A 13,932-nucleotide genomic window follows, 5' to 3' on the forward strand; every position below is an offset into this window, starting at 1 on the left:
TGGCAAGATGACAGCAGCTGCTCCAACTCGATGTAATCACATGTTGACATCTAAGCAGAAAGGAAGAAGTGGATAAAAAGAGTGCTCCTCTAAAACTGTTGCTCAGAGTAAAATTTTTTCCAGAGCATCTAATAGACTTCCCCAATATCTTTTTTTTAAAAAAAAATCCTCACCTGAGGATATGATTTGATTGATTTGAGAGAGAGAAAAAGAGAGAAACTTCAATGTGAGAGAGAAACATTGATCAGTTGTCTCCCATATGTGCCCAGCTGGGAATCGAACCCGCAACCAAGGTATGTGCCCTGATTGGGAATCAAATGCACAACCTTTTGATGTATGGGATGATGTACCAACCAACTGAGCCACCCAGCCACCTGGCCAGGGCTTGACTTTCTTGTTATCTTACTGCCCAGGGATGGGTCGGTCACATGTCCACCTCTAGCCCAACCATTGGCAGGGAAATGTAGTCACCATTGTGAGACTGATGAGAGCAGAGCTCCGCTAGCAAGGCACGAGGGATCATGGCTGTTGGTATTATGATTGCTGGGATCTGCTGTGGATTGTTGAAGATGGAGTGATAAATGTTAATGCATATGATGCTGCTGAAGGGAAAGTGAATGTCAGAAAGCATTTAGAAGAGAAGACATCACAGATTGCTTGAAATGGACAATTCAAATTTTACTTTCTCTACATTGATGTTGTTGATGTTTCCCTCCACCTACAGTACTAACGCTTCTGCATTTGTCTGACTTGATGAGGAACATGCCTTTCACCTGGGGGTAGTGTAGCCTCTTAACTGTTATTGCTTCAGCAGCTTTCCAGATTTTCCACTAACAGGTTCAGGCACTCTTGGAATGACTTTGTTTTCCAGATGAGCAGTCTGGGGCATGTATATTTCACTATCTGTTTCCAGGGTAGGAGAAGGAAGAACACATCATTGCTTCTCCAGACTTAAAGTAGGAAAACAACCACCACACTTAAAGCAACAACCAAACCGATGTCTAAAGTGTGTAGCCCGTGAATTAGGACATTGTAGATTGGAGATTACAGAAATATAAATATTACCATTCTTGTCCTCTAGAGACACACAATTCACTATGGCTATTTGTGCATGAAAGTTGTGTTAATTAAATATGGATGGCAAAGTTACACACTCACCCAGAGGACACTGGAAGTTACTGTTTCATACCTAAGGAAGCAGGGAAAGCCAGGGGCCTATCCCAGGCAGGTGTAACCAAGGAGAGAATACATCGCTCCTTTGGTGGTAGGTGGGTACCTGCTGGGGAGAGAAGGAAGCAATGAGTTAACGAGGAGTGTAGTTCAGACCATGTATTGGTATGTTACATATTTCCCAGCATCATGGCAGCATGGTGAACACTAGTTGTAGATAAGATATTATCGCCAAAGAGTAGTCCTAGGGATTCCCCCAAAACCTTTTCTTTAAAAAAAAAATTTATTTATTTATTTATTTATTTTGAGAGAGAGAGATGGACAGGGAGGCAGAAAAAGAGGGAGAGGAACATCAGTGTGTGAAGGAAATATCATTCTGTTGACTCTCACACCCCACCCCTCCCCAACCAGGGACCTGACCCACAACCCAGGCATGTGCCCTGACTGGGAATTGAACTGGTGGAAATTTTGGTTTGCAGGATGACGCTCAACCCACTGAGCCACACCAGCCAGGGCGTAAAACCATTTCTAGTGTTACGTATGATCCCCAGGAAAATATGGGTGTCCTTGCAATATCCCTTACCAGGAGGAAAGGTGAAATTCCCTGACAACGTTGCCTTTCAGAGGCACTGGCAAACTTTTTCCTATGGCAAAGGGCCTTCTCACCTTCCATCTGCCCCCTCCAAAGCCAACAGAGAAGTAAATAGAAAGTGTAACTTCTAAAAATGTGATGATTATTGAGCTGCAAAGCACCTTTAAAATTGGAATTCTCTAAGGTCCACCCTAATGACCTCAATTTAATCGCCTCTTTAAAGACCCTACCTCCAAATATAGTCGCATTCTGAGGTGCTGGAGGTCAGAGCTTCAACAGATGAATGGGCTGGGGGACACAATTTAGCCCATAATGTTGTTGGCGGGAACAGAGATGATGTAGAAATGCTCGGTTTTCTTCCTTTACCAATCAGGGACTAGCCCATGTCGGGCCTGTGAGGAGGTGGCCTTCCCCACCGACTGTGAGCCTGAAGGTGGAGGTTCCAGTGAGGGTGCTCCCAGCCCTGTGCTCCCACTAACCTGGGGCTCATCCGTCCAGCTTGGACCATGCTCGGGGGAAAGGGATCCCTAAGCCAGGCAGCTGAGACACCCCCTAGGACCCTCCAGATTCCTGCAACAACACTGCAGTCCTGGCAGAGGGCACAGATGATTCACACCTGAGCAGCCGTGGTGCCGGGCACTTCACTTGCTTGATGCCATAAACCAGTTTTGTACCCAGTGGGATTTCGGCGGATGTCTTCCCAGGTCATCTAGAAGGCAGGGCATCATGATCATTTGGAGACACAAAAGCCACACAGGCAGGCAGAGTCATGGCCTGCCTGTCCTTCTGCCCCCATCAGCTGTGGAGGAATGTGGCTGCGTTTATTCACACATTCAACAAATACGTGCAGGGGCCAAGGTCTGTGCCAGGTACAGGTGCTTGGGATTCATTAGCAAACAGAACAGACAACAACCTGTGAGCTCATGGAGCCTCCATTTCAATGAGGGGGAGGGAGGACAGATGTGGCTGCACCTGGAGGTGCTTCCTGTGAAAATGTGCACTTGGTCCTGGAGCACTGGAATTCCTGGGAGGATTTCTGGGTGGCTTCCTTTGTCAGCCCCACAGCCAGGAGAAACTTCTGCTTGCTTTTTCTCAGCAGAACTCTAAGCTGAGATGCATTCATGCTTGATGAAGGACTTTTCTGGTAAAAGGAAAGTCTTGTGTCCTTGTGCATGCATCTTACTATATCCTGAAAAAAGTCAGTTCGAATGTCTTTCCGTGAGAAAACTAGCCTGAGCGCACCAACCTCTCTAAAGAAAGAGAGAGAGAGAGAGAGAGAGAGAGAGAGAGAATTGGCGTTCTCTTGAGTGACGCAGTGTTTATAAGATTTCTTTCCATTTTTCCCAAGTCTTTGAACCTGCTGGGACCATAACAAGGAGGATGCTGGAGAGGCCGGGTGCAAGGAACGCCCCTCCCTCTGTAGCTGACCCTTGGGCTCCTGTAGAAGAGATCTGCTGGCAGGGCTCGACTCCCGCCTCTTGTCTTGGCTGGAAGGCTTGGTGTTGGGTCTGTGAGAGGAGGTCCAGGACCTCGAGTCTGAGCGTGGACCAGGGAAGGGACATACTAATATGACAGATGGTAGCTTTTATCATGTGTGGCTCCTTCGGCCACACCTGACCTAGGGCTTGATGACTGCCTCGATGATGCTACTGATAATGCTGAGGGGAACTCCTGTGCACATTGAGGTTCAGCCTGTCAGTCCACGCTGAGCAGTGATTACGCCACTGCTGTGTCTGGAACTGAGCTGAGTTAAACAAACTCTTATTGATGTCAGAAGTCCTTCGTTGAGATTCCAGGATAAGAATCCTGAGACGTGGTGGCGGCCTGTACTCCTGGTCCTACCATGGCATGTTGGGGGTGGCAGCTTGGGTCAGCCTGGGGACCCCAAGCCAGGATGGGAGCTGTAACCCCGAGGCCACCTGGCCTTAAGGCAAGGCTGCCCATTCCCTTGACAGGGAAGTGGTCTCAGCCTTCATTCAGAGGACAGGGTTAGTCTTGCTACCATAATTACAGAAATTTCCCTCTACCCTGTGAAGCTTACCTGGCAGGAACAGAGCTGTTATTTTGACCCTGTCCATTCCTAGCCACTGCCTGCATGTTGCCCAGTATGCCTGGCATTCCACTGGGGTGATGAAGCCAGCCTCAAGTTCAGCCTCTTATTTGCATTAAGCTGACCCCAAAGTTATGGAAGGAAAGGTCAAATAAACTGTGTGTAGGGGAATTGCTACAGAACATTCATGGGATGGATCTGGTGAAGAAGATGGCAAAATTCCTGTTTTTTTTTTTTTTAAAGATTGTATTTATTTGTAGAGAGAGGGGAAGGGAGGGAGAAAGAGAGGGAGAGGAACATCCCTGTGGGACAGAAATACTCACGGGGCCTCACACCCCTGTCCATGGGGAACTTGGCCCACAACCCAGGCACACACCGACAAGGGAATCAAACTGGCAGTGTTTGTGGTTTGCGGGAGGAAGCCCAGCCCAGCCCAGCCCACTGAGCCATGCCTGCCAGGGTGAGGGAAGGAATTTGAATGTTTTCCAGGGCTCCGGTCCTCTCTACCTCTGCTGCAGAGCCAGGGCACCTTTGATAAAGGTGCCTTCCTGGAATTAGGAGGAATGTCAAACTTGCATAGAAAACTATCTAGAGATGTTACTTTCATAGTTAAAGACAAATAGATTTTAAAAATAAACATCTCTAGAGCCCATTGTGACATGTCCATGATAGAGGTTTTGGGGCATGTCCTCAAGGAGTGCCTGTTGGACAGTCTCCGCCCACCATCCCCGCACCATCCCCTTCAGACCCTGCCACCGGTGGAACTCTGGGTTTTCTTGTTTTTGTAACACAGTAGACATTGATTTGGGCATGACTCTTTAATGTTGGGAGCTAAGAGTCTCGTATTAAAGCATGGAAAAGAGTATTCTTTTTCTTTTAAATTTTTAAACTTATATTGTTGTTGAGGTACAGCTGTCTCCATTTTCTCCCCACCATTCCCCCAACCCCCGCTCACCCCCAACTCCCACCCTCGATCCTACCCTGCTTTGGCTTTGTCCATGTGTCCTTTGTATCTGTTCCCTGATGACCCTTCCCCTTCTTTTTTCCATTGTCCCCTCTCGCCCCCCTGTTACTGTCAGTTTGCTCTTTATTTCAATGTCACTTGTTGTATTTTGCTTGCTTGTTTATTTTGTTGATTAGGTTCTTCTTATAGGTGAGATCATATGGTATTTGTCTTTCACCACCTGGTTTATTTCGCTTAACGTAATGCTCTCCAGTTCCACCCATGCTGTTGTGAAGGGTAGAAGCTCCTTCTTTCTTTCTGTTGCATAGTATTCCATTGTGTAAATGTACCACAGTTTTTTGATCCACTCATTTACTGATGGGCACTTAGGCTGTTTCCAGCACTTGGCTATTGTAAATTGTACAACTATGAACATTGGGGTGCAAAGGTTTTTTTGAATTAGTGTTTCAGGATTCTTCGGATGTAGTCCCAGCAATGGGACTGCTGGGTCAAAAGGCAGTTCTATTTTTAGCTTTTTGAGGAAATTCAAAACTGTTTTCCACAATGGCTGCACCAGTCTGCATTCCCACCACCAGTGTACTAGCGTTCCCTTTTCTCCACAACCTCACTAGCACTTGTTGTTTGTTGACTTGTTTATGATGGCCATTCTGACCGGTGTGAAATGGTATCTCATTGTGGCTTTAATTTGCATCTCTCTGATGGCTAGTGATGCTGAGCATCCTTTCATTTGTCTCCGGGCCCTGTGTGTGTCCTCCTTGGAGAAGTGTCTGTTTGGGTCCTTTGCCCATTTTTTAATTGGATTGTTTGTCTTCCTGCGGTAGAGTCATGCGAGTTCTTTATATATTTTGGAGATCAAACCCTTGTCCAAGGTATCATTGGCAAACATATTTTCTCGTATAGTTGGTTCCCTTTTCAATTTGCTTAGGTTTTCTTTAGCCTTGCAGAAGCTTCTTATTTTAATGAAGTCCCATTTGTTTATTTTTTCCTTTATGTCCCTTGCTCTAAGGAACTTATCAGTCAAAATATTGTTGCATGGGATATCTGAGAGTTTCTCGCCTATGTTCTCCTCTAGGACTTTTATGGTATCATAACTTATATTTAAATCTTTTATCCATCTTGAGTTTATTTTTGTGTATGGTGTAAGCTGGTTGTTGAATTTAATTTTTTTGCATGTAGCTGTTCAGATCTCCCAACGCCATTTGTTGAAGAGCCATTTTTACTCCATTTAATGCTTCTGCCTCCTTTGTCAAGTATTAATTGACCATAGAGACAGATTTATTTCTGGGTTCTCTATTCTGTCCCATTGATCTATGTGTCTGTTTTTATGCCAGTACCAGACTGTTGTGATTGCAGTGGCCTTGTAATATAGTTTGATGTCAGATTTTGTGATCCCTCCTACTTTGTTCTTCTTTCTCAAAATTACTGTAGCTGTTCAGGATTGTTTATGGTTCCATATAAATTTTTGAAATGTTTGTTCTATACCTGTGAAATATGTCATTGGTATTTTAATAGGGATTGTGTTGAATCTATAAATTGCTTTGGGCAGTATGGACATTGTGATGATGTTAATTTTTTCAATCCATGAGCATGGTATATGCTTCCATTTATTTGCGACTTCCTTAATTTCTTTTTTCAGTGTTCTATAGCTTTCTAAGTACACGTCTTTTACCTCCTTGGTTAGGTTTATTCTTAGGCACTTTATTTTCCTTGTTGCTATAGCAAATGGAATTTTTTTTTCTGATTCTGATCTTTCATTGTTGGTGTACAAAAATGCCTTTGATTTCTGAGTATTGACTTTGCATCCCTCTGTTTTGCCAAATTCACTTATCAGGTGGAGTAGTTTTTTGGTGGAGTCTATAGGAATTCTATGTATACTACCATGTCATCTGCAAACAATGACAGTTTCACTTCCTTTTTTCCAATTTTAGTGCCTTTTATTTCTTTTTCTTATCTGATTGCTGTGGCTAGGACTTCCAATACTATGTTGAATAGAAATGGTGAAAGCAGATATCCTTGTCTTGTTCCCCATTTTAGTGGGAAAGCTTTTAGTTTTTGCCTGTTGAATATTATGTGGGATGTAGGTTTTTCATATATGGCCTTTATCGTGTTGAGGTATGCCCCCGTTACTCCCATTTTGCTGAATGTTTTTATCATAAATGGGTGCTGTACCTTATCAAATGCTTTTTCCTCATCTATTGATATGATCATGTGATTTTTGTCTTTCCTTTTATGTGATGAATTATGTTTATTGATTTGTGAATATTGTACCATCCTTGCATCACTGGGATAATTCCCACTTGATCATGGTGGATGATCTTTTCAATGTATTGCTGGATGTGACTGGCCAGTATTTTCTTAAGGATTTTAGTGTCGATGTTCATTAGTGATATTGGCCTGTAGTTTTCTTTGTTGTGCCTTTACCTGGTTTTGGGATTAGGATGATGCTGGTCTCATAAGAAGAATTTGGGCCCTGGCTGGTGTGGCTCAGTGGATTGAGTGCTGGCCTATGAACCAAATTACTGGTTCGATTCCCAGTCAGGGCACATGCCTGGGTGCTGGCCAGGTCTCCAGCAGGGGGAGTGCAAGATGCAACCACACATTTATGATTCTCTCCCTCTCTTTCTCCCTCCCTTCTCCTCTTTAAAATATATATATAAATTAAAATAAATCAAATAGATGAACTAAAATTCAAAATAAAAATGGTAATCTTATGCATATAGGAATGTGTACATGGTACACGACAGGGCCAATGCTGGGTTCTTTTAAATGGTTCCTGTACTAATATATTCTCTATGTTTAAATATTCTACATCATTCATGCAGTTTTGCTACTCAGAATTTCCTAAAAGCCTTACAGTCTGGAGTTTATCTGGTGTGCTGATTTTCTGGTTTTTAGAAAAAATTTTTCTTCATACTTACATGGCACGAGGCTGTCTCATCAGCCTTCCCCTCTGTACTTTCATTCCTAAAGGGGAAGGACACAACCTGTTTTGTCATTTCTTCAGGTCTGGCTGGGCAGTGGTAGGAGCCTGAGGACAGATGGGCCATGCTGTTTGCTGAGCTCTGATGGTACATAGGCTGGGGTCCTCGGCTGACCCTAGCCGGCAACAGGAAGTCCCACTTTGTGTCCTACTTTAAAGCCCATTGCCAGGAATGCAGAATGAATTTTTAGTTTGTATTGTTTAAGCTGCAAGGACCAGTACATATTTGGGGAATTTAAGTGACATGGGCAGGTACAAAGAAGCTGTACTGTCCCCACCTGATTCCAACCTGTCTGCACACTTACAAGATACAGCAGCAACCTAGAGCTAGGATCTCAGGGAAACGGGTAACACTGGTAAGAACCTGTACACACAGGTATCGTGAAAACACACTTGTATCAATATTAACATGCAGAATCCTGTGTTGAAGGGAGTTTTTTAGTTCAAAGATCTGGATCCAAATTCTATTCAAAGTTCTCTCTTTGGAGTAGTACTTTGAAATGTTACCTAACAGTTTCCTAAACCTCTATCTTCATTTGTAAAATGGAACTATTAGGATTACTTATCTCAATGGGTGGTTATGGGAATCAAATAAGGAAATGTGTATGGGCTGGTGAGAGTTAATAGTTGCTAATGATGATATACTTCCTGTGGATTGTTATTCTCAAAGTTCATATCTTTCTAATCTATTCTTAGACCTGTAAGTCACAATTGGTTCTATTTCTCCCTTGCAATAAGTGAAATTTGGCTTTGGGTTCCTGAAAGTATGAATGGATTCCTGGAATCACCCAGTTTCTTTCATAGATGGCTCAATTTCTCACTTGTCTATTTGCCCAACAGTGTGCCATGTAAAAAGTGCGTGGTGGTTGGCAATGGAGGAGTTTTGAAGAATAAGACCTTAGGAGAAAAAATTGACTCCTATGATGTAATAATAAGGTAAATATTTCTCATTTCCTAAACTGGAATTGTTTCTAAAGAATGTGGTTTCCTACTTTAGTACAGCTGTGTTTTAAAAGGAAGGGGAGTTGTTCTGATCTTGAGTACATTACACAACCTTGTCTCTCAGCTGTTGGCTAGAGTAAGCCTAGATTTCAGGTCATTCACTTAGCAAATATTTATTAAGTTCCCTTAATATGCCCGGCAGTTCTAGCCACAGGGGATATAGAGTAAATAAACAATGTGCTTGTTCTCTGTAAAGCTCACATTCTAATAAGGAAAGAAAACAGTAATTAAATAAGGAAATAGGACAGTAAATGCCATACATACAATTAAAAATATGTGATAATTATTGAGTGGCTACTTTAGGATGGATGACCACTTTGAGGAGGAGACGTCTAAACTGAACCAAGTGACCAATCAGTGAAGACTAGGGAAAAGCAATGCAGGCAGAGAGAATGTTCCCTGCAGGTCCTCAGGAGGATATGACCCTGGGTTTGAGAGGAACGAGAAACCCAGTGAGTGGAAGGACAACAGGCTGGGGGAGAGGGGTGGGCAAGCCAGGATTAGACTTTGTAAGCTAGCATTAGAGTCTGGATTTACTGTAAGTATGACAGGAAACACTTTAAGATTTTAAAGCAGGAAAGCAGTTTGATCTGGTTATGTTTAAGACATTCCAGCTGTGGCATAAACAATGGAATATGAGGGACAAGGGTGGAAATGAAGAGGCAGTTGGGTTGCTGTCTACAGGTAGGTGATGGTGACTGAGGTCAGGATTGTCTTGGCAGGGGAGGTAAGTGGATAGATTGAGATGTGTTTTAGAGGTAGTGTTATCAGGATTTGTTAATGTATTAGATATGAGCAGAGATGGGAATTACAGGAACCAGGGATACCACTTCCTAGATTTTCACCATAAGAAATTATCTGGATAGTGGCTCCATTTACTGAATTGGGGAAGACTAGCATGGGAGCAGATTTAGAGGGGAATCGAGATTTCTGTATGAATATGTTAGGTTTGAGATAACCTATTAGAGTTTCAGTGGACAAGTCCAGTAGGCAGTTGGATAAACGGGGTAAAGTTTCGATGAGCCTATAAGCTGTATTTAAACCATAGAGTGGGTGAGATTTCCCAGGAAGCGTCTGAGAGAGAAAAGAGGACCCAGAACTGAGCCTTAGAGTACTCAATACTTCAAAGATTGTGCCAAGAAAAAAAGAGTGAGTGAAAGACATGGAGAAGATCCCCCAGTGAAGTAAGAGGAGTCAGGAGAAGGTGATCCCAGAAGTCAAGAGAACACAGTGTTTTAAGACAGAAGGAAGAACCACCATGTCCAATGCTGGTGAGAGGCCATGCAAGACAGGAACAGAGTTGGCAACCTCAAGTTCATTGACCCTCTTGACAAAGCAGACTTGGAGGCATGATGTGGGGAGAAGCCCAGTGGAAGTGGGTTGAGGAGAGAATGACAGATAAGAAAGTGGAGAAACCAGTACAGGCAACTCTTGAGAAATTTTGCTGTGATGCTGAGAAATGTGATAGTAGCCAGAGATGGTTATGACATCAAAGGAGGATTTTGTGTTGTTTTCTTTTATAAAGATAGGAGATTCTAGAACATATTGGTACGCTGATAGAAGTGAATTAAGAGATTGGGGTGGTAAGGAAAGAGAGAAATGGGGTCCAAAGCATAGGTACTGCTGATCTTTCATAATGAAAAGGACAACTGGCATTGTGGTTACAGCTACCAAGAGTCCCGTAGATGGAGTGGTAGGAAAATGAGGGCATTTCTGTTTTCTCATTGAAAGGTTGATGTAAAGTCATCATCTGGGCTCAGTTTGGAAGTCTTTGAAGAGCAGGAATGCTTCATGGGGAAGGGGGTGGGCGGGCACCAAGGCACTGCATTAGTTTCGTCTGGCGACACCTGGGGGTCTTCCTGGGTTACGAACTGCTGACGGTTTCTGCACAGTGATGTCACCTTATTTCCTATTTATTATCCACTTTGAGGAAGCTGTGAAAAGTTACCCACAAAACAACTTTGAAACACAAATTTCTTTTCCTACAATTGTCTAAAATCTGATCACTTAGAACTATAGGAAACCCTTGTGGGAAAAATGCCATGGGCACATTATGAAAGTCACTTGAAGTGTTAAGACTGTCTTTTTATTACACAGAGTCAATAGCAAAGGGCAAAATAGTATTCTTCTTGGGAACAATGTTTTGGAAACAAAGCATTCTTTTTAATAGCATGCCTTCATAGTGCGTGCAAAATCTAACCTTGGTTTTGAGCATACACAAACCCAATGGATTCTTTGTGGTTCTTTATTTACTTCACTCTACCAATAAATAATCATTTGGTTGTGGTTGGGTATAATATGGCAATTTTGTTACTTTATTTCAGAGCATAACGGTTTTGATGGGTGTTCACCTTCAATGTGATTCTTGCCTCAGTCACTTAGACACATGTCCACGTGCTACATGACTGTGTAATGCTGGGCAAGTAACTTTCTCTCTCCGAACCTCAGGGCTCTTTTCTGTAAATTCAGGAGATTTTTGTTGGGATGTCTTCCAAATTCTCTTTTAACCCTACTTTTGTGGTTCTTATGTTCACATTTGTTTCACGTAGACTTGTTTTCCTGGAAGTAAGACTCAATTACCAGTGACCCCACAATTCATTTTCAAATACGAATGCAAGTTTCTGCTTTACTCAAGCAGCTGGTTCATAAAAGGGGGTGATTTCCTTGGCCGTTACATGTGAAAAAATTGATCGACTGCCTTGTGCCTCCAGAGCACTGGATATGCGGCCGACAGCCGCCCCCCTCTGAAAGTCTGCGATCTGTGCGGGGAATGGTTCATACTGCGATTGGTCAACATATCTTGTGTTTTCCTATCCACAGAATGAATAATGGTCCTGTTTTAGGACATGAAGAGGAAGTTGGGAGAAGGACAACCTTCAGACTTTTTTATCCAGAATCTGTTTTTTCAGATCCTAAACACAACGATCCTAATTCTACAGTGATTCTCACTGCTTTTAAGCCCCATGATTTAAAGTGGCTGCAGGAATTGCTGACCGGTGGCAAAATAGTAAGTTGGCAAAATTGACGTGCCTTCCGGTTACCTTCAGGTTTTTTTCCATAGAAAAAAAGACAACTACAAAGTTTTTTTTATATTCTTTATTTCAGAACACTAATGGTTTTTGGAAGAAGCCAGCCTTAAACCTCATCTATAAACCATATCAAATCAGAATATTAGACCCTTTCATTATCAGAATGGCAGCTTATGAACTGCTTAATTTTCCAAAAGTGTTTCCCAAAAATCAGGTACGTATTTTTCTTTGCACTCTTTCAAACTAAAGCTCCGGCTCATGTAGAGCAGGGGAACCCAAAGGGTCTTGGAAACTGAAGACCAAGGCTCATGAGGTGGCTGCTGAGTGCCTCGTTTGAGTTACTGAAATTAGGTATCTGAGAATATTACCTTTGTGTTTTTTCAGGTTGCAAGCAAAAGAACCTTTAGTGAATATTTTATTCTGTCTTTGTGGGGGCCCTTCTGGGGTCTTGATCTCTATGCCCAGATAGCGCATCTCTGATAACCTCGTCTTCAGTGTACTGCAGCAAGGCGGGGCTGGGTGCAGGCTGTGTGCAGAGCAGCAGGACTAGTTTCGGGGCAATGTATAGCTTTCAGGCTAACAAGAGGGGTCTGAAGCAATCTGTGATACGAATACCACAGGAACACCAGAGGAAAGGTGAGGAAGGACGATAAGGTGGTCCAGAAATACTTCTCCAGTCACAGAAGAAGAGACACTGAATTCTCAGAAAATGGTAGTTACGGCAATATTGATAGTTCCTCAAAGTCCCAGTTCTTTAGTTAAAAGAAACATCATTGACTGTGACTTTTGTAGCCCTGTGTACAGTTCCTAGAAAACAATGCCCTGTCCGGACGGTGGCAGAGATGTGTTTTTCATTTGAAGCTTCAGTTACTGTGAAACATACTCTTACAGCTGAAAGGAGGGTTTTTCTTTATCTTTTTGTAATCAGGGAAAATCCCAAGAGATACACATCATGTATCTTTTCTTTAGCATGGTAAAAAGAATTCTAGAGTATTACATGCTTGAAATCAAATAACTTACAAAGGACTATTTAGAAAAAGGATATCCTTCTTTTCCCTCAATAACTCACATTATCTCCTGAGGTTTTTTTTTTTTTTGCCTTTATATCCTTCTAGACTTTTCTATTTATTTATAAACACATACACATAGACTTTTTGCTTGTTCAATATAATTGTAATTGCACCACAGATATTGTTCTGCTATTTTCCCCCTCCATTTAATTGATTGCTCTATAAAGGCATTTAGATTTGTACCCAGCTTTTTCTTCTATAGGTAACAGAGAAATGCTTGTGCTTATAGGGATTTTCTGCACACTTGTATGATTTCCATAGGCTAGACCCCTCAAAGTGCAATTCCCAAGTCAAAAAACATATGTGTTTTTAAGCTTAAAGCCTGCTTCTTACTATTGAAAGGATAGATTCTTAGTAATTTCTTAGTAATTCTGAGGTGAAAAGGACAGCTTCTGAATGTACAAGTATGTTTTGTAACATTTCAGGTCTTATTTTCTTGAGAAGTAAGATCAGATTTATCACTTGTGTTTTGTTTTAGGTAGTGTCTTAACTCCAAAAGCACAGGAAGACCCTGATCTTACTTAAGAGATGGTAGTAGAGCTAGTTGTAACTAGATCAAAGTTCCAGTAGGACAGGGCGCCCCAGGAGCCACATGAGGATACAGCTGTATTTTGGAGAGGTCACCCAGGTCAGGTGCCATCCAGAGCCTGAGCACACATAATAAACCCTGGTTCTGGAAACATGGAGGTCATACTGGTGATGTGAGCTAGAATAAAGAAAGGAAGAAAACCTATTTGAAATAGATTAAAGAGAACACAAGACACAAGCAGCAGAGGCAAATCTTTAATGGGGTTTTGCTAGAAAAGAGAGCAGGGAAATGATTGGAAGAGAACATAGGATCAAGTATAGTTTTTAAAGGTATGTTTGTATGCTGAAGGAAATGATTCAATAAAGGAAACTATCGATGATGAGGGGAGAAAGCGGCTCACTGTGGAAGCAGAGCAGTTGGGAGGAGAGATGTGACAAGCACGGTGCCCTTGCAGAGAGGTGGCCGTAGGCAGAAACAGGGACACCTTGTGCCTGTAAGAGGAGTGAGTGCTGAAAATTTGGGTAAAGACAAAGGTCTGTCTGGAGT

General features: G+C 42.5%; 1 protein-coding gene across 2 annotated transcripts in view; it reads left to right on the forward strand.

Annotated features, from left to right (window-relative positions):
* The window catches only part of ST3GAL6 (ST3 beta-galactoside alpha-2,3-sialyltransferase 6), an 82,364-nt gene that overhangs the window by 62,742 nt on the left and 5,690 nt on the right, over positions 1-13,932 (forward strand). For both annotated transcript variants that reach the window (XM_054577351.1, XM_054577350.1), the window contains exons 7-9: positions 8,597-8,692; positions 11,579-11,765; positions 11,864-12,001. In XM_054577351.1, coding sequence (XP_054433326.1) covers positions 8,597-8,692; positions 11,579-11,765; positions 11,864-12,001 — 421 coding nt within the window. The remainder of the gene's footprint in view (positions 1-8,596; positions 8,693-11,578; positions 11,766-11,863; positions 12,002-13,932) is intronic.

This window comes from Pteronotus mesoamericanus, unplaced genomic scaffold (assembly GCF_021234165.1).
Source record: "Pteronotus mesoamericanus isolate MK-2021 breed Mesoamerican mustached bat unplaced genomic scaffold, CSHL_Meso_final contig_42, whole genome shotgun sequence".
Classification (NCBI taxonomy): Eukaryota; Metazoa; Chordata; class Mammalia; order Chiroptera; family Mormoopidae; genus Pteronotus; species Pteronotus mesoamericanus.